The sequence below is a fragment of the Mesoplodon bidens genome (genome assembly GCF_964165515.1).
Source record: "Mesoplodon bidens genome assembly, chromosome: 7".
NCBI lineage: Eukaryota > Metazoa > Chordata > Mammalia > Artiodactyla > Ziphiidae > Mesoplodon > Mesoplodon bidens.
In genome coordinates this window covers 32692351-32717811 of record NC_138164.1, presented here as the reverse complement: position 1 = coordinate 32717811, position 25461 = coordinate 32692351, and the positions used below count along the sequence as shown (strand labels likewise).

Sequence of the window (25461 nt, the reverse complement as noted above, 5' to 3'; positions counted from 1 at the left end):
ACAGTCATTATTATATCTGGGGGGAAGTGTTCTAGATGGAGGAAGAAACAGGTACAAAGGCTCTGAGGCAGGATAATACTTGATATATTTGATAAAAGGCAAGGAAGCTACTGTGCTAGAATAGAGGGAGGGAAGATGTATGTAGTTGTAAGAGATGACATCAAAGAGGAAACAAAGTCTAGATAGTCTAGGGCCTGTAGGGCAGTGTAAGTCTCAAAAGTTTTACTTTTCCTCTTAGTGAGATAAAAAGCCATTTAAAGCATTTGGTATATATAACTTTATTTACAAATAACCAGCTCTGGCTACAGTGCTAATAAATAGAAAGAGAGAAAAGGAAGGAGCAGTGACACCAGTAAGGTGATATCACAACAATCAAGGTGAGAGAGGCCTAGATGAAAGCTGTAGAAGAAGTTAGATGTTGTTGGATTCTGGATATATTATGAAATAATATCAATAGGACTTGCTCATGAATTGTATGTAGGGTGTGAGAGACATATTGAATTACAGATTATTTTTGTATTTTCTTTTAATAACTGGAAGAATGGAATGATTATTTACTCTGATGGGAAATATTATGGCAATGATAGGTTGGCAGGTGAAAATGGGAGTCCCAATAAGATGTGTTATGTTTGCAATGCTTATTAAACATTTAGATGGAATGTCAAATTGTGTGTGTGTGTGTGTGTGTGCGTGTGTGTGTGCTGCCATTCAAGGGAAGTGTCCAGGCAGGAATAAGTTTGGTAATTTTTTGGTTTATACATGATTTTTAAATACAAGGGCTAGGTAAGATAAACTTGGGAATGGTATGGACTGAGAAATGAAAAGATCCAAGGAGGGGCCATGAAATGTCTAGATATTGGGAAGATGAGGAAGACCAAGCTAATGAAAGTGAAGGGGAGGGCACAGTGAAGGAGGAGAAATGCAAGTGAAGAAATTGTTTTCAGAAGAAAAGTGTGATCAACTCTATCAATACTACTGAATATAGGTCAAATAGGTGAGAACTGAGCAATTGATCATTAAATGAAACAGTGTTGAGGTCATTACTTTTACAGTAACATTTGGACAGTGGTAGAGAGACAGGTTGATTTGAGAATCTTAAAAAAAATGGGAGTTTTTCTTTGTTTGTGTTTTTTTTTTTTTCTTTTGCGGAAGTGGTGAACAAAATGTGTTGTACCTAGAAGGAAAAATGGGGTCAAAGAGATACAATTTTTCCTTCCACCTTTTTTTTTTTTTGGTCAACTTTGGAGCAATACCCGTATGAATGTTACTCATGATGTCTGAAGGGGAGATGGGTCTTTGATTAGATCACAGATAGTTACGATAAGAAGATGGGACACAATATAGATACAGATAAATCAATAGCTATTGTGGTAGTGTTACAGATTGGCTTCCCTGGGAATCAGACTTGGTAAGATGGAGTTAAGTGTAGATGATAATTTTAAGAAGTGCCTTTGGAATCACCCACCGGAAGGAAGGAGGAAGGAGCAGATGTGGGAAGAGAATAATTTAAGCTGTGATACAGGCCCATCAACAGCCCCAGCTAACACTAAGGAGTATGTCAAAATCTAGAATGGCTTGTCAGTATTGTCTGGAGTTGGGCTGAGGTGGTCAGTGCACTCATCGAGCAACTGTTGGCTGTTGGCTGTTGTGCTACCCAAGGAAGGGATATAACCTCAGATGAGCTGATTCTCTGTAGCAAAAGCAGTCCGTGAGGGAGCTGAGAGCTGGAAGATGTCTGTCAATGTAACTCCCAACAGTTCAGACAAGTCCTTCACTGAAGGGAAATATGTGGCACACACTGCAGTGCCCCCGTGGATGGAATACATGTATGCAGTTTTTAGATTACTTCTATTTTCTTCAGGAATTATAAGGGAGGAAGTGGGGGAAGGGGCAGGAAGTTGTTTTGAAAGAGAGTAATTGTAAACCTATTGTCTAGAGGATTAAGAGAAAATGGACTCCATAAATGTACTGGAATTACCAGGCAGAACAAAGGGCTTGTCTGAGATTAATGGTCATAAATTTAGAGCAAGACTAGTCATCATGTTGATGTTTTTTCCACTCACATTCCCTTGCCCAGAGCAGAATAGGAAGACAGTTCAATTTAACCAAAGTTGAAGTTGTACTTGAATAAAATGGAAGGAGAAAGGTGTAAGGAGTCATGGTTGTAGATGAGGAAGTGATTATCTATTTAAATATTATAAAATTCAAAATAGCTGAAGAGGATAGTTGGGCTGAAATTTTTGAGAGACAATAAAAAGATCTAATAGTTTTAGTAATTAATGTATGTACTAAATGACTTGCTGGTTTTACTAAGTGACACACAGGCCCCATCTCTATTGGTCTATAATACTGAAAATCCCTACACATGCTCTATTACTTCCGTTGTATACATACGTTTCTAATGTTTAGCCTTATAATTTCCTGAGAATGAATTAAGACTAATTTGAGTTTGGAAAAATTGTAAACTTAGAAGCAAGCAAATAAGGATTATTTATGTAATTGTTTACCCAGAGTGGAGAAAATTAAGTCAAATGTACAAAATCCTCTGCCAGGGTTCATAGACTATCATCACATTAGTTAAACAAATTTATATACAACTTTAACATTTGAGATTATTTCACCATATATATTATTCACAGTTGAAGTGGCTTTTTATAACATACATCAAGATACCAAAGAAAGGACCTAATATCAAAAACATTTTTATCACATTCTTTGGATAATTTATCTCTTTACAAAAGCATTTTCAATTTACTATTTCACTTATAATGTAGTTAAAATCATCTCTTTCAAAGCACACATACACAGGTGTGCTTTGGTTTCCTCTTAATAAGTGAACACTTTGGCTGGATGATTTGGGTGTGATAATATGTAAAGTGAAAATTGTAATTCATAGCAAGAGATTACTGACCTGTTATATATAACCAAAGAAAGAATGGGAATGAGGAAAATTTCATTATTATAAAATGTACAGGTCTCTTGTAGAGTTACCTCACCATGTCTCCAGCTGTATCTTAATTCAATTCTTATCTCCATGTAATAGATGGGGCTGTATTTTGTGAGATACCTCTAATTAGCTCCATTGATATTCTCAAAAGACTAATTCTATTAAATAATAAACATTTTCAAAAGGTGATAAGCTGTCCCATTTACAGATGACTTATAACAAATATATTAAAGAATTACTTCATGTGATATAATAAGAAAATGTTTTTAAAAATCACATTGATCAAAATATTCTAAATTAAGAGTATCAGAACACCTCTAGATTAAAATCATGCTAGTCCCCAAAATGAATTTGTCATCTTGGATGCCCAAATCCTTATTGGCTGTGAGTTTTTATTCTTATTACTTAACCTTAGTGAATGACAATGTCCTCATCAATAACTGGGGATAATAAGCCTTGCCCAATCTGCTTACAAATTGATCACAAGCTCATGAACTCACACTTGCCAATAAAAACCCACAAAGCTTCATGTTTCTATGGCTTTTGGTCAAGGTACCATTCAATAATCAAATTTTTATTTTAAATTTTGATTTTTATTTTAGTTTAATTTTAAACTATTATTAAGAATCTTGTTTGTTGTAGAGTATCTTATGAAAGACTTTTCATGCAAACAAATAGCTATGTATTAAAATGCTAATTTAGTTATCTCTCAAAATAAATGTATGAATTATTTTATCCATTTTCACTAATTTTCTCATCTCTATATCTTTATCTGTCAGAAAATGATTTTTAATAAGAGTTGCTTATGAAGATTATTTTTAAATTCCTAAAACCAACTATTGGTTGGTTTTAACTTCCAAATATTGAATTGCTTTTTTCTTAATACATTTTTAAAAACAACGAAATTGAGTTTGATTTGCCAACTCAAATCTACTTATTAACTGTATGACCAAAGTCAAGTGTTTATTTGCTTTTCACATACATTTAGTAATCTTTAAAACAGAGAAATTATTATTTCATTTCCAGGAAACTTGGCATACAGTAGTATGCTAGTAGCTAGTGTTATTATCCATCCATTCTTTTATTTACCCTTATATTTTTAACATTTTACAATGTCAAAGATAGTTTCTGAATGAGGTCTGACCGATTTTTATTACAGGATATTTACATTGAATACACAAAAAATCTGACAATAATCTGAATTATCAGATTATTGGAACAAGATAATAGGAAAAATAATAGGAACAATAATAGGAACAATAATAGGAACAAGAACAAAACTGATGAAAGACTTCAATATGCAATCTATCAGTCATTTTTGTGGAAATCATAGAAGTTAAATCCATGAGTCAACTCAAATATATCATTCATCTTAGTTCCTCAGTCTTAACAATCTTATATATGAATCTGATACCCAAAAGTTAGTAATATTTGATAAAGCTAGTGTCTGACACCTGGTCTAAAGTGTTTTGTCTTTTTCAATGGTTTCACTTTTTGTAAAAATTCAAACTCAACTTTAAGAATTTTTGAAGTATAATGAATTATCTCTATAGTCATAGCACTTTTAATATTAGAGAATTAATTGAGAATGTCTGGAGCATTGACAGTCTAAAAGTTATGGTCCCACCTATAGGGTGAATGTATAACCAAGTGCAATTCAAAATGATCACCCCATTTCCATTCCTTCTTCCAAATGCATGACTCCCATAAGCCAAGGATTGCCATTTATTCAGAACAGATCTAAGACTAGGAAATTAAAAGCCAGAAGAAAGGTGAACCTCAGCACTTAATTCCTAATTATAAGATTATCTTCTTGCCTTGACCATTTTCCCTCACTTCTCCACAATAACTAACCAATCTCTTATATTTAGCATACATAATCATAAAATTAGTATCCAAAACCCCTGTCACTCTCCAACACTTTAAAATAATTCACCATTCTAGGGAATAATTTCTGAAATATTTTTATGTGTGTGTGTGTGTGTGTGTGTGTGTGTAGCTCACACTACACCTACTTAAAGTGTTTCACTGGGTGATGAAACATTTCTAATTGACTTGAAAACTTGCTCAGCCTACTATACCACCCACTGTGATCTTTATGAAGTCTTGCAGAAGAAATCCCTCTTGGACCTTAATATCCAGCGGCACTGTACTTCTCCTGAGTTACTAGAAAGTTTTGATCTTAAAATAATCATGAATTTTAAGACTGGGGACATATTCATGTTTGTTTTGACCCTCTTAAGTTTATGAGTCAAATTTTATGGCCAACTTCCAATAATTTACAAAAGAAGTCTATGACATATTTTCTTAAGTCCTCATGTTATGCTACAGGATTTTTGCCATACCCATTTTGCCTTCACCTGGAATTTGTCAACTACCAATTTTACATTTTGTATTATATACATATATTTCGAAGCTACCTCAAACCCTTTGTGGAATAATGAAGGAAAGAAAAGAAAAGATGGAAATCAGAAAAGCAGTCAGGTAGGCAAGAAGGTTTGAGGAAGGAAGGAAGGAAGGGTCCCAAAGTGTATGTGCAGTGTATGTATGTGTATGTGCTGGTGTGCGTATGTTTGCAACATACATTTAGGGGAATGGCATGAAATGCTATATGGTACATGCACATGGTATTTACTAGTTACCCATAAGCATGGCTGTGACAAGCTGAAGCAGTGATAGTTTGGACTCATGCATCTATTTGGTGGCATAGACTCATCTGAGCTGGGTCTATGGACAGTTGGCCCAAGTAAGTATGATTAGTTCATTTATATACATCCTTCCTTTACAGTTTTTCTGCATCATCAGTACCTAACATAGTATTTGGTGTATAGTTTGTATTGAAAAAAAATATTTGTTAAATGAATAAAGGAAATGATTTGTCTTATGTATAGTCAATATGCTTCCAATCACACATTCCAACTCTATATTTTCATGTGAGGCTCTCAGCCACATCATTAATCGTATACCTCTTTTCTTTATATGGTTTACCTAGGATGAATAGGTGTAATAATTCTGTAAACCACAGTTCTAGTTAAAGCTCCACTCTCAAACTCTGCATGAGTTTCTGAACTTTGAAAAAGGGTCAGAGAAAAGATAAGGCCTGAGGCCCTGGGATTCTTGATCATAAACTTTCTCCTCCAGATTATTACTTGTCCATTTGTCCATGTGTTTTATATTAAGTCCAGAAAGAAGTTTACTTCAGTATATACTTTGAAACTGAGTTTTAGAGTCCTTGTATTAAGATTTTTATTTTTACTCATTTTTTTCTCTTAAAGATCAAAAATAGAACATAAGAACAGGTATTTTTTCCCTTCTGTAGGTGACAAAAAATAATCAAAGTCACATCCATAAAATCTCTTGTTCTTTTTATTTTCATTTCTCTCCTAGATATAATAGAATGTTTACTAAAATAATGTGATAAGCACTCAAACTAAGTTCTATGATGAGTACTTCCAAAGAAACCAACTGCTTTCTGTTCACAGTGAGATCAAAATAACTGGCTGTATTTTTATTCAGACTATTCTCTCTAGTTTCCATCCCCACTCCAACCAAGAATTTTTTCACATCAATCTGGTCTCAGATCAACCAGAATGTTGCCTGATACGAGGACCACTTTTACATTATAAATAATAGTGTTTTACCCTTTTTCTTTTTCCTAAGAGGAAGGATTTAAATGAGGAAAACACACTCTCCTTCAAAGTGCAGGCTTCTTTTTAGTATTTCTCTATATATCTTTATGAAAAAAAAAATCTATTCACAGTTGAAAAAAATCCATTTACCTTTGTACTGCTGGTGCTATAGCTCCTAGGAAATAATGACACGGAGAAAATTCCATGAGAAAATGTTAATTGCACCTGTATTAACTGATGATACAAAATAAAGCAATTAGAGCTGAGTGTTATCTTTTGGGTCATTGTGATCTCAAAACACAATTCAGGTCATAATTATTGTACAATCTTCTTTTCTTTTTTGTGTGTCTAATTTCTAGACCATGCCTGTACTTCAATTTATCAGAAATAGGCCTTCATTTAGGACCGTTTGCTATTAAAATATTTTTTAACTATGATAGGTTGATTTGAAATATCATAATAAGCACAGTATAAACTTGTAGTAAATATTGGAAGCTACATATATACTTTTCAGAAAACATTTAAGAAACTCAGTTAAAATAAATTGATATCCAAATAACCTTTCAGAATTTATAAATTCAATGAAGATGAAAAGAGGACAATAAAACCATATAATCTCTAAAGAGATATAAGAGCCCCACCGCAACCACGCCCTCACTATGCTGTGTTTCTAAGAGTAGTCAAAGGAAGTCAAATGGGAAACCTTGCCATGCTTTGTTATCAGACTGAGGTCATTTGTTGGAAAAAAAGGCAGCCTCTATCTCTAAATGTCAATGCACATTAGTTTAAAGCCATGAATCATATAAATTTGAAAACGAAAGAACTTGACTTTTATTAGAAGTTAGTGTGTTTGTTTTTCAAGCCACCAAAAAAAGTAAAAGTAGAATTATTCTTTCTCTTTTGTATTGACACTTTGTTCATCTTTTATTTATATTAACTATTATACACTTAACTACAGTGAAATGCAGAATTGTGTGTAAAATCCTAAACACTTTCTTTAATAATGAATTCCTCTCTTTTTATTCATTATGCCCTTACTGTTTATTAGTCCTTAATGATTTTGAATGTATTTTAAGGGGTTTGATTGTAAATTCAGCAAATAAGTAAATCGTAACCCATATCTCAAAAAAAGTAAGTTATACGATCCCTCTTATAATATTAAAGTTAATGATTTATCTCTTTCATATCCATTCAGTATATTTTATTAACTGCTTACTTTCATCATTCGTCAGTTTAACAGACATTAAATTTTAAGATCTACATTGTATTACTATGAAATATACTATTTTAGCATGAAATGATGAAAAGTTTGAAAAAATCTCTTTTATGATTGGTAAATAATGACAGGAAAGGCAGAACATTTTCAAGAAACATTTCTCACTAGGAGAACATGGTTTTACAAACTGGGAATTCTAGGACAATGCTTATTTATAAAAATATTGAGCCCCTACCATTTCCCAGAAACTAAAAATCATTTCTTTGATCAGCCTAGCCCAAGAAAAAAGGAAAGGTACATATGTATTGAGTTATGAATAGATTAATAAATGATAAAAGAAATACAAATAATGCCTATCATTCTTTTTTTAAGGCCACTTTATTTTTAGGAAAATATTTTAAATTGTGCAAATGCAACATAATTTAAGGGAAGGCAATTGAACCCCAATCCTTCATACATACAAGTGAGTGTTTTGATAACTATAATACTTCTAGAGTAATCAAAATGGATGAGTATAATTAATTTGTACACACTATTCCAGGCTTCCATAAAATAAAAGTAACATGATTTTTTAAACTCACATTTATAGAAAAGAACACCTTATATCTTCATTATATTTTGCTTGAGTGCACAAGTCTTTCTAATTTGGCAAATTCATGTTTGGCTTTACACACCGTTCCTAGCACGACAGAAAATGAAGCAGCAGGTTGGACACCAGGCACTCTAACCACTTCTATTTCTGTTCTTACTGTGTATCAAGGGGTTCAATTGGTGGTAGAAAAATTAATATGCAGAAAGTATTATAAAGATGTAAAATAACTACTTAATGTGTTATAAAGGTATTGTTTAATTTATTCCTACACTGACAACTTGCATGCACTGTACACAGAAAGTAGGAGTGTACATATAATCTGAAAATCGTGGTATTTAAAATTGTATGGTAGAGATTTATTGTCAAAGCCTTCCTATCACTGCTTAACAAACAAAATGAAACCTTCACTGGATAATGATAGAAAAGTATGTACAAGTTACAAAATAGTAATTCTTTAAACCCCTTTTTGCCTTGCATCTAAATGCTGTGTTATGTTGACAGATCTGGGAAATTTTAGTGGCCGGACAAGAAGTGCAGTCTCTGTGAGGGAAGGCCAGGGGGTTGTTCTGATGTGCTCTCCTCCGCCTCATTCACCAGGTACAGTCGGATCCCATTCTATATTGCTGCTGCTCTCTTTTACTATATGTTCGTTCTTTTAGACAGGATATTGACTGGGGAATATTCAGGTGAAATGTGCATGGTTTTCGTGACATGTATCAGAGTACCAGATGAGTAATTAAAGACCATATAGTCTAAATGCCATAGGGTAGGAGACTTATCTCCTCTGATAAGATCGTTTCATTGTCTTTCTAAGTGTTGACTGTCCTGGTTATGTCTCTGCCTGCCACCAGTGAGGAATATACTGCTTGAAGCACAAGGAAAGTGATAAGCTGAAAGAGTAAAAACTATTCAAAATTATTTGGAATGTCAGAATTGAGTTAACTAAATACGACTGTGCATCTTGTTTTAGAAGATAAGCTGGAAACTGGGTTGTTTATGGCATAGTTTTTCACACTGGAACAAAAACTACTAAGAAATTTTTTTGTTCATACAAAACCATAATTTACTTGTTCTTTTCTTGCTACTTGAGCTTTTGTTTGTAAAAGTCATGGTAATAGGTAAGTACTTCTTGGGGTTTGGAGTAACAGAATAGTAAACTGTGCTCAGGTTAATTATCTTACCTTTTGCCAACTCACAGAAAAATATACCCATTATGTTTGAGTCCCATAATTTGAGATGAGTGCCTCTTTGTACCTCAGTATAGTTTTCCTATAATACAATTTAAGAAAGGGCAGCATCAATTAGAGAGAGAGAGAGAGAGAATCAAACATCTATTTCTACCTGAGAAATTATGAAGATTTTAGAGTTAACAACTGTAAACAGAATTCAGGATCCTGCTACCTCAACCAATTTTTCTTCTTTGTTTAGAGTGAAAGCCATATTTTTTTCTAGGTTGTATTATTAGTGTAGTGTTTGGGCTCAGTTTTGTTCTACCATAGATAATTCTTATCATAAATTATGATTAGACCTCAATCAGTTTTCTTAAAATTTCTCATCTTTATCTTACCCTCCTAACTTTATTTTTAATTGAAAGAAAAGTAAACTATGTTTCAACAGAAAAATATTTTTTGAAAACATTCTGCTTTGAAACTCAGAGGAATCACTATGAGGAATAATTTCTGAGTTGTACCAACCTAATTCTTATATGTCAATTCAGTCACTCCAATCCTTTTGTGAGCAGTTAGTGAACTTTACAGAAAACATATCTAGTCTTACCTTTTTTTTTTTCTTTTTGCGGTACGTGGGCCTCTCACTGTTGTGGCCTCTCCCATTGCAGAGCACAGGCTCTGAATGCACAGGCTCAGCGGCCATGGCTCACGGGCACAGCCGCTCCACAGCATGCAGGATCTTCCCGGACCAGGGCTCGAAACCGTGTCCCCTGCACCGGCAGGCGGACTCTCAACCACTGTACCACCAGGGAAGCCCTGTTTTACCTTTTTTAAAAAAAGGATTTTAGTAGGTTTAGGAGACTTCTATAGAATTAATACATGTTATGTCTACTGTTGGGTCATTAGATTTGTATGAAGAGAAGTATTAGATAAATAAGTGTTAGAGATAAAAAAAGGAGGGGAAGATGGAGGAGGGGGAGGAGAGAAAGGAGGAGGAGAAGAAGGAGGATGAGAAAGCAATAGGCTCTACAGAGGATGAAGCTGTTCATCACCAGGCTTACAGGGGTTAACAATATGCAGTGACCCCTGTGGAGAAAAAGTCAGATTTTTCTGAGGTACAATCTATATTGCAAAGCTGTTGGAACATGTGTTAAAAAATGAAATGAGAGAAGATAATATAAGAAACAAAGCTGCAAGATTACAGATAGACAAATTATCCAATTGGCAGAGAAAACTATATACAGAAGCTTTCTAATGGGAAAAAATAGTATAGAGAATTGCATACACAATAAACTAAGAATATGTATTAATAATTGATTAAATAAATAAAAATGTGATATCTGATTGAGATCAACAAGAATAAAGTCAGCAAGAGCAAAGCCAGCTGATTGCTTTTGTATACATGTCATAAGAAATATTAGACTGATTATATAATTTAAAATTGTAGGAGAGGTTATATTCTACTAGGTACTCATGTTGAAGTGTTATGCCGAATGATCTACTCAAACATCAGTGTTAGCACAGCAAAGTTTTGGGGGACACATGTATGAAACAGAATAACAGGAGTAGCTCAGCGTCTAGACCAATGTTTAACACTTACCAGATGGGTAGTTATCCTCTGATCAGCCAAATCCTATAGCATATCTTTAGCTTTTTTGTTGAACATGGCATTTACATTCTGTCTCCAATTGAAATCCCTGAAGACATGGTTTCCACTGCAGCTCTTTAAAGTTATGACTGTTTATTCTACCAAATTGTACATGCCATGCAGTGTGAGATTGGAACATATATCCTCCCTTCTCCTCATTGCCCATTCTTCTTTCTTCCTCCTTACAAAAAAAGACCCCTACATTTTTAAAATTTCAAGTCATCAAACTCTACACTTTCTTGTTGTTGTTATTCTTCTTCATTTCCTGAAGATTTTACCTTCTTTTTTTTATTCCCATGGTCTTGTTTTACAACCAATCTCAGCCACTTAACCGTTATCACCAACAGCTACAATCTCATAATTACCACATTTGCAAGCATCTATTCTCTAACTAGCATGAACTATCTTCTGCACACTGCTTATAGTACCCTGATTCCAGGAATCCTTTAACCTCATTGAAATCTACAAATCATTGATCCTACCTCCTTTTCACTCTTCTTCCCCTCCTTTGATCCTTACTTTTCTCCTTCAATCATTATCATTTTCTTGCATAGAGCCTTGCTTTCTTCATCTCTCTTTGCTTCATCACACTGACTCGACAGTCAGCAAAACCCTGATCCCTATGTAAATCCATTTTTCAGCCTACTGCATGCCTGAAACTACTCAGCTTAATATGACTGTAGAAAAAAGTAAAGAGTTATGCAGACTAGTCTAAATTTAAAATATAAACTATGAATTTCAAGTGCACTTATGCTGACCAGAAATTAAGGGGGAAAAAAAAAAAAACCTAGTCCTTTCACTGTAATTTTATCAAAATTTCAATGTCTCCCATCATTCAATTTTTCTCCCATCCTCACTTTCAGCTGATAACCATTTCATTGTAAAAGGAAAGCAATTAGAAGATAACTTCCACAAGCCTTCATCACCAAATCACACACTCACTAACATGTGTATTCACACTCTAACTTCTCTTTTTGAGTATAGATGCATTGCTGTGCTTCTAAGGCCAATCCCTCAACTTGTGCACTGTAGTTCATCCTTTTTTATCTACTTAAAGAATCAATTCAGTAATTCTCTTTCCTCTCTTCTACATTTTTACCAGAGATTGTTTACTTTCTTCTGTGTTATTCCCAACAGGGTGCAACCATATTGTCCCCTACTTCATCTAAAGACAAAACAAAGCAAAGCAAACGTCTCCTAACTCCTGTCCTCTTTCAGCTACTACCTCACTTCCCTGCTCCTCCCCATAACGAACTCTTCAAAAGCTCTGTCTGTACATGCACTATCCAATTCAACTCCAGTGCGGTCTCTCTGTCTCTTTCTGTTTCTCTGCCCTATTTCTCTGTCTTTTTCTTTATCTTTTTAACAGATTTATTGAGATCCAATTTATATCCCAGGAAATTCACCTATTTTAAGTGTACAGGTCAATGAGTTTTCATATATTTAATACAGTTGTGTCACTATCACCACAACCCAGTTTTAGAACTTCCATTATTTCAAAAAGGCATGTCTGCCCATGTCCCCAATAACTGATCTATTTTCTGTCTTTATAATTTTATTTTTTCTAAAACTTTTATTTTCCTGGAATCATACAATGTGCAGCCATGTGTGTGTGTGTGAGTTTGTCTTCTTTTATTTGGCTTAATATGTCTTTACGTTTCATCCGTATTGTGGCATTTTTCAGTAGTTTGTTATTTTATATTGCTGAACAGTATTCCATTGTGCAGATATGCCCCATTCTGTTTACCCATTCCTCAGTTGATGGCATTTGGATTATTTTCAGTCTTCATGTTGGTCACTCTTTCCTTTATAAAATACTTTCTTGCAAGACTCCACACACTCTTGCTTTCCCCTTACCTTACTTTGTAATCCCCTATGCTGACTTTGCCCCATTTTCTCAAACTCTTAATCTTGCAGTCCCCCAAGTAAGTGTTTGTCTTTGAACTTCTTTCCTTAATGAACACTCACTCCCTTAGGTTTCACCTCACAATGATCCTTAAGTACTGATGTCTCCCAATCATATGTTTCCAACCAGGAATCTGGGTTGTATATTCAACTGTCTATTCAAAATTTCCATTTGAATGGCTAATAGGCACCTCAAGCTTAACCATGACTAAAATTGAACTCCTGGTTATATCTTCCCCAAATCTGAGGTCTTTTCCATCTCAATTAATAGCAATTTCATTTCTTACAATTCATCAGCCTTAGAGTCATTCTTAACTTCTCACTTTCTCTCACACCTCACATAGAAACCATCAGTTTTATTGACCCTACTTGAAATTTTATCCAAAACCTGACCATTTTTCATGCCCTCCACTGATAGTTCTCTAGTATAAACTACCATCATTTCTTACCTGGGTTTTTGCAGTAGCCTCTTAACTAAGCTCCCTCATTTTACCTTTACGTTTTTTCAATCTATTCTCAACATACTAGCTAAGAGTGATTCCTTAAAACTAATTTGTATCATGTCACCCCTCTGCCCAAAACTCTCTAAAAACTTCTGCTAAAGAATGAAGTGAGTTACCCCAAAATTTATATGAAGCCCAACTTTCAATGTGATGGTATTTGGAGATGGGTCCTTTGGGAAATAACTAGGTGTATAGAAGGCCCCGAGGGTAGGATCCTCATAATGGGATTATTGCCCTTATAAGAAGAGATATTAGAGAGCTCACTCTTTCTCTCCCCATTGTGACAACACAGTGAGACGATGGCCATGTGCAAGTCAGGAAGCAAGCTCTCACCCGAAACCAACTATGCTGACACCCTGATCTCAGACTTCTAGCCTCCAGCATCATGAGAAAACAAATTTCTGTTGTTTAAGCCACCCAGTCTGTGGTATTTTGTTATGGCACCCCAAACTGTCTAATACACCATTTTATTCAGAGTCAAAGCCAAAGTCTTTACAGTGGGTTAGAGAGTCCTTACCATTTGACTCCATGTAATCTCTCTGACCTTATCTACTATTCTCCCTCCTATTTTTTCACATGTAGTCATGGTCTCCCTGATGCTCCACAAGTAACTACACATGGTCCTGCTTCAAAGCCTTTTCAGTTGCTATTCCCTGTGCCTGATCCCTCTTATGCTTGGCATATGAATGTCTCCCTCACATTCATATCTTCCTTCAAATTTTACATTCTTCGTAAAACATTTTCCTGATTTTCCTCTTTTGATATTGCACCTCCACAATTCCTTTCCTCTTTCTCTGCTTTCTTTCTCTCCATAATGCTCATCACTTTCCATATACTGCACAATTTTACTTACTCATTTATTCACTGTCTCCTTGATTTAGAATGTAAATTCCATGAGGACAGATTTTTTGTAGTTTTTGTTCAGTGTTGAACTCCATGCCTAGAACAGTGCCTGGCACAGAGTAGGAGCTCAAAAATTATTTGTTGAGTAAATATATGAATAACATTCATAAATAAGTTAGCCAAGGATTTTAACCCATACACAACTCTCAGAAACTTTGAGAAAGAAATCATAAACAAGAAGAAGTAAATATAGATCAGCCATGTATTCAATAGTAAGAAAACTTTTCTTACCATTCACCTTTTTCTCTAATGATGCTGTGAATTGTAGAAGAGATAAATGAAACACGATTTACATAATCAGTATGGAAGAATAAAATGGAATATTTTATATTTTTGTCAAAAGAACAAACAGTAACCTGAATGATTGGATTTATTAGTTGAGATCACAATCACACTGTGAAGTAGTGAATTAATTTTAATGCTTTGCTTGATCAATTAAAAGGATAACTTTGAAAATGTCTTGGGGAAGTCAAGTCAAAAATTCTTGCTGAAGAGGCAGGGTGAGTGTAGAAAGAATAAGCCAGGGCTACTCAGTGAGAGAGGCCTTGTGATTGCATCCCTGGTCTGGCACCAGTTAGCAACAGCCTCAACAGCTGCCTTTGTTTTGGTGGGATGAGACTGTGCACTGTGAAATGAGTAAATAACTTGAGATGTACTAGAATCTGAGACCCAAATTTCTGTCAAGTCCAAATAGCCATATAGATCATCACAGCATACCTGGTTAACTGATGCTTGATTCTGCTTTGTTCCCCACTCTTATTTTACTTCCTTCTTTCAAATCATAAATGGTTTATTATTTAATTTTATCAGAGCTTTATTAAGTGAAGTAAAGTGTTGGAAGTAAAAGTTTACTAATATTTTTATCTCTTCTAGTAGATTATATGTTCCTTAAGAGTATGAAACTTTCTACCTCATATTTATATCTCTAATACTTTGTGCACTACCTGACATTTAGTAAGTATTCAGTAAATGCATGTTCAATAACTGAATAAATGTGCTGATTCTAACAAGAGTTTTATAAGGCTTTAGACAGTTTCTATTAGCCTCCTGTGATTAGTTTATCAGAACCAACTCACATTTATGACAGATATTTGGGTCACATAATATCATATTCAAATATTATTACAAAGTATTACAGCTACTAAGATTTAGTGGCAACTATATGAAATTGTAAACAGTTTCTACATCAGAGAGGATTAAATAATATTCAGAAATAGTCCCAAAAGCCGTTTACTCATGATCTCAAATGGACGTACAATGCACATTTGTTTTTCTGTGAATAAAAGCAAGAGCTAGGATTGACTCATATTCTAAAATCCCCTGTTTACTTCCCAAGAGAGCAATATTAATTCCTGTCAGTAACATCTGTGAATAAAAACATCTTGATTGGATACTGAAGTAGTTATTTATCTACCAGGATATATATATATATTCCTAGACTGTTAAGCACATCTGCTGAAAATGATTCTGGTTGCCAAAAACTCACTTCTGTCAGTTTAGAAATTTTGAAATTCAGGGTTGTACTATTTAAAAAAGCTCTTTGAAAATGTAAAAATAAGCCTCATAAAACCTGTAACCAAATACAGAAATACTTTAAGGTTTAGAGGTTATCACCATAGATACTTTTAAATAAAAAATCAATAATTACTATTTTACTTTAAATATTTTTTATCCTATTTTGTCCATAAGCATTATCTCAGAAGTTTACATCAAAGTGCAACTTAAAATTCTTGTACAATGTGTTAGGTTGTAGTTAAAAATATATATGAATATAGCGTTTACAATATAAGAATCACATTTTCACATTTACTATACCATGTAATCTTTGCAAAATATCTGAGAGTTAGCAATTATTTATCATCCCTGTTGTATTGATGAGGAATCTAACCTTTAGAAAGATTAATAAATAAATCATAGAACCAGAATTTCAGTCTTCGGTATATATTATACCATATAATGTATATTTTGGATAAAGCTATACTAAAACTTTTATACCATGAACACAAACAAGAGGTTTTTTTTTTAAACAATGGAATTATCAGCCTTTCAAAAAATGCTTATTTTATTATATCAAATATTGTACTTAGCTTTTCATTCAGTGAATGCTTACTGAGTGCCTACTATCTTTTTTTTTTTTTTTTAATTGGGATATAGTTGCTTTAAAATGGTGTGTTAGTTTCTGCTGTACAATGAAGTGAACCAGCTATAGGTATACATATATCCCCTCCCTCTTAGACGTCCCTCCTCCCGCTTCCCCTGTCCCACCACAGGGCACTGAGCTGAGCTCCTTGTGCTATACAGCAGGTTCCCACTAGCTATCTGTTTTACACATGGTAATGTATATATGTCAATCCCAATCTCCCAACTCATCCCACCCCCCCACCCCACCATGTCCACACATCCGTTCTCTACGTTTGTGTCTCAATTCCTGCCCTGCAAATAGGTTCCTTTGTACCATTTTTCTAGATTTCACATATAAGCATTAATATACAATACTTGTTTTTCTCTTTCTGACTTACTTCACTCTGTATGTCAGACTCTAGGTCCATCCATATCTCTACAAATGACACAATTTCATTCTTTTTTATGGCTGAGTAATATTCCATTGTGTATATGTACTACATCTTCTTTATCCATTCATCTGTTGATGGACATTTAGGTTGTTTCCAAGACCTGGCTATTGTAAATAGTGTTACAATGAATATTGGGGTACATATGTCTTTTTGAATTATGGTTTTCTCCAGATATATGCTCAGGAGTGGGATTGCTGAATCAAATCAAATGGTAGCTCTATTTTTAATTCTTTTAGGGAAACTCCATACTGTTCTCCGTAGTGGCTCTACCAATTTACATTCCCACCAACAGTGTAGGAGGGTTCCCTTTTCTCCACACCCTCTCTAGCATTTATTGTTTGTACATTTTTTGATGATGGCCATTCTAGCTGGTGTGAGGTGATACTTCATTGTAGTTTTTATTTGCATTTCTCTAATAATTAGTGACGTTGAGCATCTTTTCATGTGCTTTTTGGCCACCTGTATGTCTTCTTTGGAGAAATGTCTATTTAGGTCTTCCAACCCTTTTTAGATTGGGTTGTTTATTTGATTTTTTTTTATATTGAGCTGCATGAGCTATCCTTATGTTTTGGAGGTTAATCCCTTGTCAGTTGCTTCATTTGCAAATATTTTCTCTCATTCTGAGGGTTGTCTTTTTGTCTTGTTTATGGTTTTCTTTGCTGTGCAAAAGCTTTTAAGTTTAATTCAGTCCCATTTGTTTACTTTTGTTTTTATTTTCTTTACTCTAGGAGATGCATCACTATCTTTTAACTAATAAATTTAGCCTATTTATATTTATTTCTACTATCTTATTTTAGACTAATTACCCTGCTTTTTCTATGATTTATTTGCCCTCATTTCACTTTCATGAGCTTTTTTTTTAATTAATGGAAGTTTTTTAAATGCATATTTCCTTCTACTCATTTCAAAATTACAATTTTATTTTTGTTATTTCAGAAATTATGTGTAAAATGTTAATATGCCTATTTAAAATTATTTTGATCACTTTATATATGATTGCTTTTGCTGATTAATTGATTCACTCATTCGTTCACTTGTCAAACAGAATCTGAATGCAAGTGTATGGCTAAGATATAAAATTGTTTTAGAATAGAATACATTTAACTGAGTCGTGGATATATGAAGTGTTAGGTATGTATAGATATTACACAAAACTTCATATATAAGTCTGAAATCTAGGAAAGGGGTCTGGGCAGGAGACTATAATTTTAGGTATAATCAGCATAGTTGTCTCAGGATTGATTATGAGATTGGTTGGGACCTCTCAGGGAGATTGTTTACAGTGTGAACAGCATGATTTCTTTTGCTATAGTAAACAATATGGGGAAAAAACTAATAAAACAAACAAAAAAATAGTTGTTCTGTTTCTATGATACCAACCAGTTTAAATAGCTGTGAATTACTGACAGAATTTGTGCTTTTATGTGGCACAATTTCAACAGATCAACTTGAAATTAAAAATATCTACAGTGCACACTTTTTACCTCCAAATGTTTGTAAGGATTAAGTTAACTGCCTAGATGCAAAAGATTCATTGACTATTTAAAGACTGCATTGCTTTAGTTTTCAAACATATAAGATCTAGAATACTCAAAGTTTAATGCACCTTCTATATGCCCAGGAACACCAGAGGCTCAATGGTTGAAAAAGAGAAGAACTTATATCCTCAAGAGAAGAGAACCAGAATAATTATTTGGCATCTCTATTACTTGCAAAGATCTCTAATAAGTCCTGAGACAGGTGTAAGAAGAGCTTAAAAGATGCAAGCTCAGTCCCAACAAACTTGACTTAAAATAAGAGAAACACCACAGTATATAAAGCCACCTGCATCTAGATAAAAAGCATAATAATTAAGACATTTATTTGCCAAAAACATTTTATCATTTTCCTTATTCTACTGCCTAGACCCTTAGCTTATTCTCAATTCTACTAGCCTAGTATCATTTTGCCTTGGTAATCTTGTAAAATTATGTGTGATTGAGTCCCAGGCAAAATAAATGCCCAATCTGATATATCTGGCTCCCTACAAATGCAAAACCATAAACACAGGTCCTGTTCCCCCAAACATGCTCTCCAAACCTACCCATCCCTCTACTGTCCCTCGTTCAATCACAGAATTGTGGTGACTCCATGACACTCATGGGGAATACTACTGCTGAATGTATCCTGAGTCTTAAAGTGAAGGAGAATAAAATATAGTAATTGGTTATATAAGAAGTGTCAAGGAAACTGGATTAGAGGCATTACATGAAGATTTACAGACTAATATTTTATGTCTGCATGTGTGTTTTGAATCATCATAGAATATAGGTGAATTTATAATTAATGAACTAGAGCAAAGCTTATGACCTGGCACACAGCAAACACAAGAGAGTAAGATACTTCACTGTACTTTAAACACTCTCTTTGTACACTCTCTAATAAATAATTTATTCATTTCAGTAAAGTACTCAAACAGCAATGGACGCTGAATGACTAAGGGCCCTGGTTCTATTCCAGATGCTAAATCAAGTTAGCAACTAAGTTGCTAAAGCAACCCTGCATTTCCTCTAGTCCTGTGACTCCTCTGTGAAGTTTTAATTAGGATAGAGCAAAGGAGGCCTTTAGTACTTACGTCTGAGCTATAAAACTCCAGCAGAGACATTTAGTATTAAAGAAAAAAAAAAGAATTTTTGTTTTTTATTTTCTTTAGATAGAAAATATTTTGATCTCAGCTTAATTTAAGACGAGTAGACAAGGTCACCAGCCTCAAATCCACTGTGGAACCGGACGATGTATAAGTTAACAAATCCAGAGAATGCAACTAGGTGGCAATATAGTATGATAAAGGAATTACTAGGTAGTCTCTGCTTCCAAATAACTATACTATAGCAGAGTATTTCACCTAGGATTTAAACTCAGACAGCCAGGGATTCCCAGCCTGGCTCTGACACTGTTGACTTTGTTAAAATAAGCATTATCTTACCTGTAAAGAGGGGTAATAAAAACTAGTCACAGGATCATTGTGAGAATTAAGAGATAGCTTATGTAAAGCAATTAGCCCAATGCTTGCGTGATAGTAAGCATGAAATTCAATTTTGTCTTGTGGACCTGTCCTCAAGAATCCTCTTTAGAATGAAAATGCCTGTGAGAGAGATAACACCTCAAATCATTGTGTGTTAACATTAAGTACCAGTTTGCAGGGATTTATTGACATCAAACTGACAACAAGGTAACTGGAAGATGAGTGGCACTTGGAAATGTGAATCTGAGGGTTTGAAATGGGAGAGGAATCAATAAATGGAAAAATGAATTCTGTCAATGAAGCAAAAGGTCACCAGGTATCATTGCTATCTTTAAAGGACCTCTGTCTCTTTTTTTTTTATTGAGGTATAATTGACAAATAACACTATATTAGCTTCAAGTGTACAATATAATGATTTGATATTTGTATATATTGCAAAATGATCATCACAATAGTCCAATTAACATATGTCACCATATATAGTTACAATTTTTTTTCTTGTGATGAGAACTTTCAAGGTCCACTCTCCTAGCTACTTTCAAATATGTAATACAGTGTTAATAACTATAGTTCTCAGGTTGTACATTACACCCCCATGACTTCATTTTATTACTAGAAATTTGTACTTTTTGACCACCATCACCCATTTCACCATCCACCCCCCGCCTCATCCTACCACTAATCTGTTCTCTATATCCATGAGCTTTCTTTTGTTTGTTTGTTTATAGATTCCACATGTAAGTGAGATCATATGGTATTTATTTTCTTTCTGTGTGACTTATTTCACTTAGCATAATGCCCTCAAGGTCCTACCATGTTGTTATTTTTGCTTTTGTTCCTTTAGCTTTTGGAGTCAGATCCAAAAAAAAAAAAAAAATCCTCTCCAAGACCTATGTCAGGGGGCTTACCCTCCTATGCTTTCTTCTAGGATTTTTATACTATACTATACTCAAGTCTTTAATCCATTTTTGGTTACCTTTTGTGCGTGGTGTAAGATAGTGGTTCAGTTTCATTCTTTTGCATATATATAGCTGTCCAATTTTCCCTACATCACTTATTGAAAAGGCTGCCTTTCCCCATTGTATATTTTTGGCTCCTGTGTCATAAATGAATTGATTGTATATACCTGGGTTTATTTCTGGGCTCACTTTTCTATTCCATCGTTCTATGAGTTGGCTTTTATGCTTTTATCATATTGTTTTGATTACTATAGTTTTGTATTATAGTTTGATCTCAGGGACTGTGATGCCTTCAGCTTTGTTCTTCTTTCTCAAAATTGTTTTGGCTATTCAGGATGTTTTGTGGTTTCATACAAATTTAGGATTGTTTGTTCCATTTCTGTGAAAAATGCCATAGGAGTTTTGACAGGGATTTATTTTAATCTGTAGGTTTTTTGCATATTATGGACATTTTAACAATATTAGTTTTCCAATCTATGAACAAAGAATATCTTTTCACTTCTTTGTTTCTTCTTTTTTTTTTTTTTATCAGTATCTTATAGCTTTCATTGTATAGATCTTTTACCTCCTTGGTTAATTTTTTTTACTAGGTATTTTATTTTAATGAAATTATAAATGGGATAGTTTGATTAATTTATTTTTCTTATAGTTCATTATTAGTGTATAGAAATGTAACATCATTATGTATATTGATTTTGAACCCCATTTAGGGGGCCTCTTTATCTTTAGTTGGTACCAGAAATTACTCACTTAAAGCAACTCTATATAAGACAGGAACAAAATTTCACAGAGTTGAAAACAAAATATTTTGGTTGATATTTATTCTTTAAAAAATGAAATTTTACATTTTAAAATCTGAATCTCATAACTTAAAAATTCTGCAATAACTATAACTCTGAGAAAAAAATTACTCAGAAGGTTTTTTAGCATCTTTTTCCTACAAAATTATAAGATAGCATGACACCCCATGCTCCATATTTTACTTTTGTACCTACAAAGATCACAAAAAATAATTTTTTGCCAAATACTTGAGGAATTCAGCAATCTTCCCAAGGCCTCTATCAATATTCGATTTCAAATCACTATATGTTCAATCATGTAACATCCACATTCTTGCAGAGTTTCTGGGCACTTCATCACATCTTCATTTGTTAGTAACTATGCTCTAATGATTGAAGCCATTTTTAAAATTTGCCTTGAAGTCCACAACTTTTTCAAGATTTGCAGTTTCACTTTGCAATATATGAACAATATATCCTCATTTGTTATAAATAACTGACAAAAAAAGAGCTTGGCAAGATGGAAAAAGGTAGATTTTAGTACTAAGAAGGAAAGAGTGTTGTTGGGACTAATTTTTAAAGTGATGAATTAACTTGTCATTATTATCATGTGATTATGATTTTTCTTCCCTAAAAACTCTTGTAATCAAGGGGGCCTGACTTACATTATTTGGACAAAGAGAACTATATTGTCAAGTTCTGATGAGGGTCAACCACTTCTTTAGAATAAAGAGAAGGAAAGGAAATGAATATTTTACACTTTCTATGTAGTTTCTTTTTTCTTCTTTATCACTGCATTGTATGTTTATTATTGTTACCTCCTTTTTATAAATGGGGATGCTGAAACTCAGATAGAAATTTCTCTAAAGTCCATGTCTAATAAACAACATGACAGAGATTCAGCACTGTGTAATCCCAAGCCCAGTGTCCTTTTGATTACATAATATGGGCTTTCCACAGCTTCATTCAGAAATTTTATTGAAAAATTCTATTTCGTGTATACATTGGTCACTGGTCAACCTGTTTGTTACACCAATTTAAATGAATAAGTATTTTCATCAATTATTTTTACTGACTTGACCAGACTGTTAACTGAATTGAACATTCAGCACTGCCAAAATCAACTGTATAAACAATATATGAAAGTAAATATTATAAATATAGAAATTTTAATATTTTTACCAAACAGAATAATACAATGCTCAAGTTTGTATCTCAACAATTATTTAGAAGCCAGACAGGATACATGATAATAGAAGCATATTGAATGAAATGATAGAGAAATAAAGAAATCATGTATTTTTTACTATGCATGCTTTCCTATGTGAGTCAAATAAATAACAATACACATTTTATACCCTTAAATTTATACAGAAAAAGACTGTTTCCACCCAAACTCTGCTAGCCAGCAAAACATTTATAATAAGAGCTTTACCTGGTTGCTTAATAGTTTCTGAACTTGGCTCTTATCAACAGATACATTTTGACATTCTTTTAAAATCTTTACAAATCAGTTTTAAAATATATGTTTTTATCATGCACTCTGTTATACTGTGTTCTCTAGATGTCACTAGAAAGGAAAGCTCAACGTGTTTTCTAATATTTTTTTTAAACTCCATCTGACAAAATTTATACATAGAAAGCTAAATATCACAAAGCAAACACCTCAACCTGGAGTTTGTTTTAGAATATTTAGACACAGTAGAAGAGAAAAAAATGTAGAACATGACCCTCTTTTTATCTTATATTGATTTTGGTTATACATATAACAGCTTAAACTTATTTAATTGTTTTTCATTGTTTAATTATATTTCACCATGTATTTCCAGCTCCTTTAAAATAGTCTATTTTTCCCCCTTTTTATAAGTTACTCTACATGGAAGAGTGTGGGAAATAGTGGGCCAGGAAATCAAGCTGCTCACTCCTTTGGTTATTACTTTACTGGAAATAACTCGTGTTTTTATGTTGTGCTGATATAAATCCCCACTTTGATTTGGGCAAGGCAGTTGAACTAGTCAACTTAATGCGATAAAATGCAGCCAGGGTAGACTGAATTGATGAGCTTACAAATTAAAAATCTTCATATTTTTTTGAAAAATTTAATACTTCTTTCCTCTCATATGCTTTGATATACCAAAGAAAAAATATTTTCTCATTGACTCTGACTCAATAAAGAAGATGATAAAAAGAAAAACACACATAATGGACTCATGTAGTTGAGTGTGGATCCTAACTATACCATAACTAGAATGTTGGTTTACAAGGCAAGAAATACAACTATCTTAGCCTCAGTTTCAACCCTTAAAAATAGGAATACAAAGAGCTCTGATCTAATATAATACTTTAAAGTAATATTTTGGTATTACTTTTCCCAAACTTCTTCTCAAGTAATTAAATAGTACCATAGATCTTTGAGAGAAACAGACAGCAATCACAGTAATTCAAAATGGAAAAGCCAAGGAAAGTAAATAGCAGGTTCTGGCTTTAAAATGAAAATTAATCATTACAGAAAATAATAGAGTCAACAATGCCATAGTCCAGTTCTTTGCTTCCTACTCTGAGAAATCTTCCTACTTGCCTTGAATTTAACTTACTTACCTAAGCATTATCTCACCAAACTTAAATTCCTCTCAATCTAAGTTCAGCAAACTTTTTCTGTAAATAGCCAAATAATAAATATTTTTTTGTCTTTGTGGGTCATATAGCCTATGTCACAGCCACTAAATTCTGCCCCGTAGCATAAAAGTACCCATTGACCATGCAAGAAACGAATGAGGGTAGCTCTGTTGTAATATAGATTTATTTATGGACACTAGCATTCGATTTCTATATGCTTTTCATTGATCTTAATTTTTTTCAACTATTTAAATACATAAAATCCATTTCTAGCTCACAGTCAATAAAGAATCAGGTGACAAATCAGATATGGCCTGTGGGCTGGAGTATGCCAATCCCTGATCTAAACCAAAATTCTCTTCCTAGGCCTTTTTTTTTTTTTTAACTTTTGCACTCTTGGGTCAGAAAGGCTCAACTCTGTCATTTACCAATGGTGTGACTTTGGCAAAGTAATACAACTTGCTCTTATTCTAATTCCTATTTTCAAAATTCTACATGTATATGGTAGGTGAAAAGATGTAATGAGATAATGCAAGTAAAGTACTTAACCTGCTAACTGATAAATAGTAAATATTCCATAATAATGATTCTGATGATGATATCTCCCTCACTTTATCTTCTTCTGATCAGCTAAGAAACGATTCATCCTTCTCTACTCCCACTCCCTTATCAGCTTTCCTAAGTGCCTACAAACAAGTTTCCTTCTCTAGTCTAATTCTTATCACATATTCCACTGCGTGACAGTCATTTCTGACATTTTAACTTTTCTACTTGATGGAGGTAGTCCTTGCATCTTTGTATCTTTTATAATCTGTTAACACAGTCCTGAATGTATCAGCTGCTCAATAAATACTGCTAATTAAACTTATTAAAACAACTTATAAGGTTGTCCAACAAACCCATCTTAAATAGCTCATTTCTATATTTTTCAGAAGATAAAATATCATTCTTTATAATTTTATTTTCAAGGAACTAAATGTAGTGATATAGTTATTTAATCACACAATATAAATCTTAC

The 25461-nt window shown here is 33.6% G+C and overlaps 1 protein-coding gene across 3 annotated transcripts in view; it reads left to right on the top strand.

Moving 5' to 3' along the window:
• Positions 1 to 25461, top strand: part of CNTN5 (contactin 5) — a gene marked incomplete at both ends in the record, with an annotated part of 849213 nt that overhangs the window by 366688 nt on the left and 457064 nt on the right. For 2 of the 3 annotated variants that reach the window (XM_081239349.1, XM_081239348.1), the window contains one exon: positions 8886 to 8981. The exons of the other annotated variant lie outside the window; for it this stretch is intronic. In XM_081239349.1, the coding sequence (XP_081095475.1) occupies positions 8886 to 8981 (96 nt within the window). The remainder of the gene's footprint in view (positions 1 to 8885; positions 8982 to 25461) is intronic. 3 annotated transcript variants of the gene reach the window in all.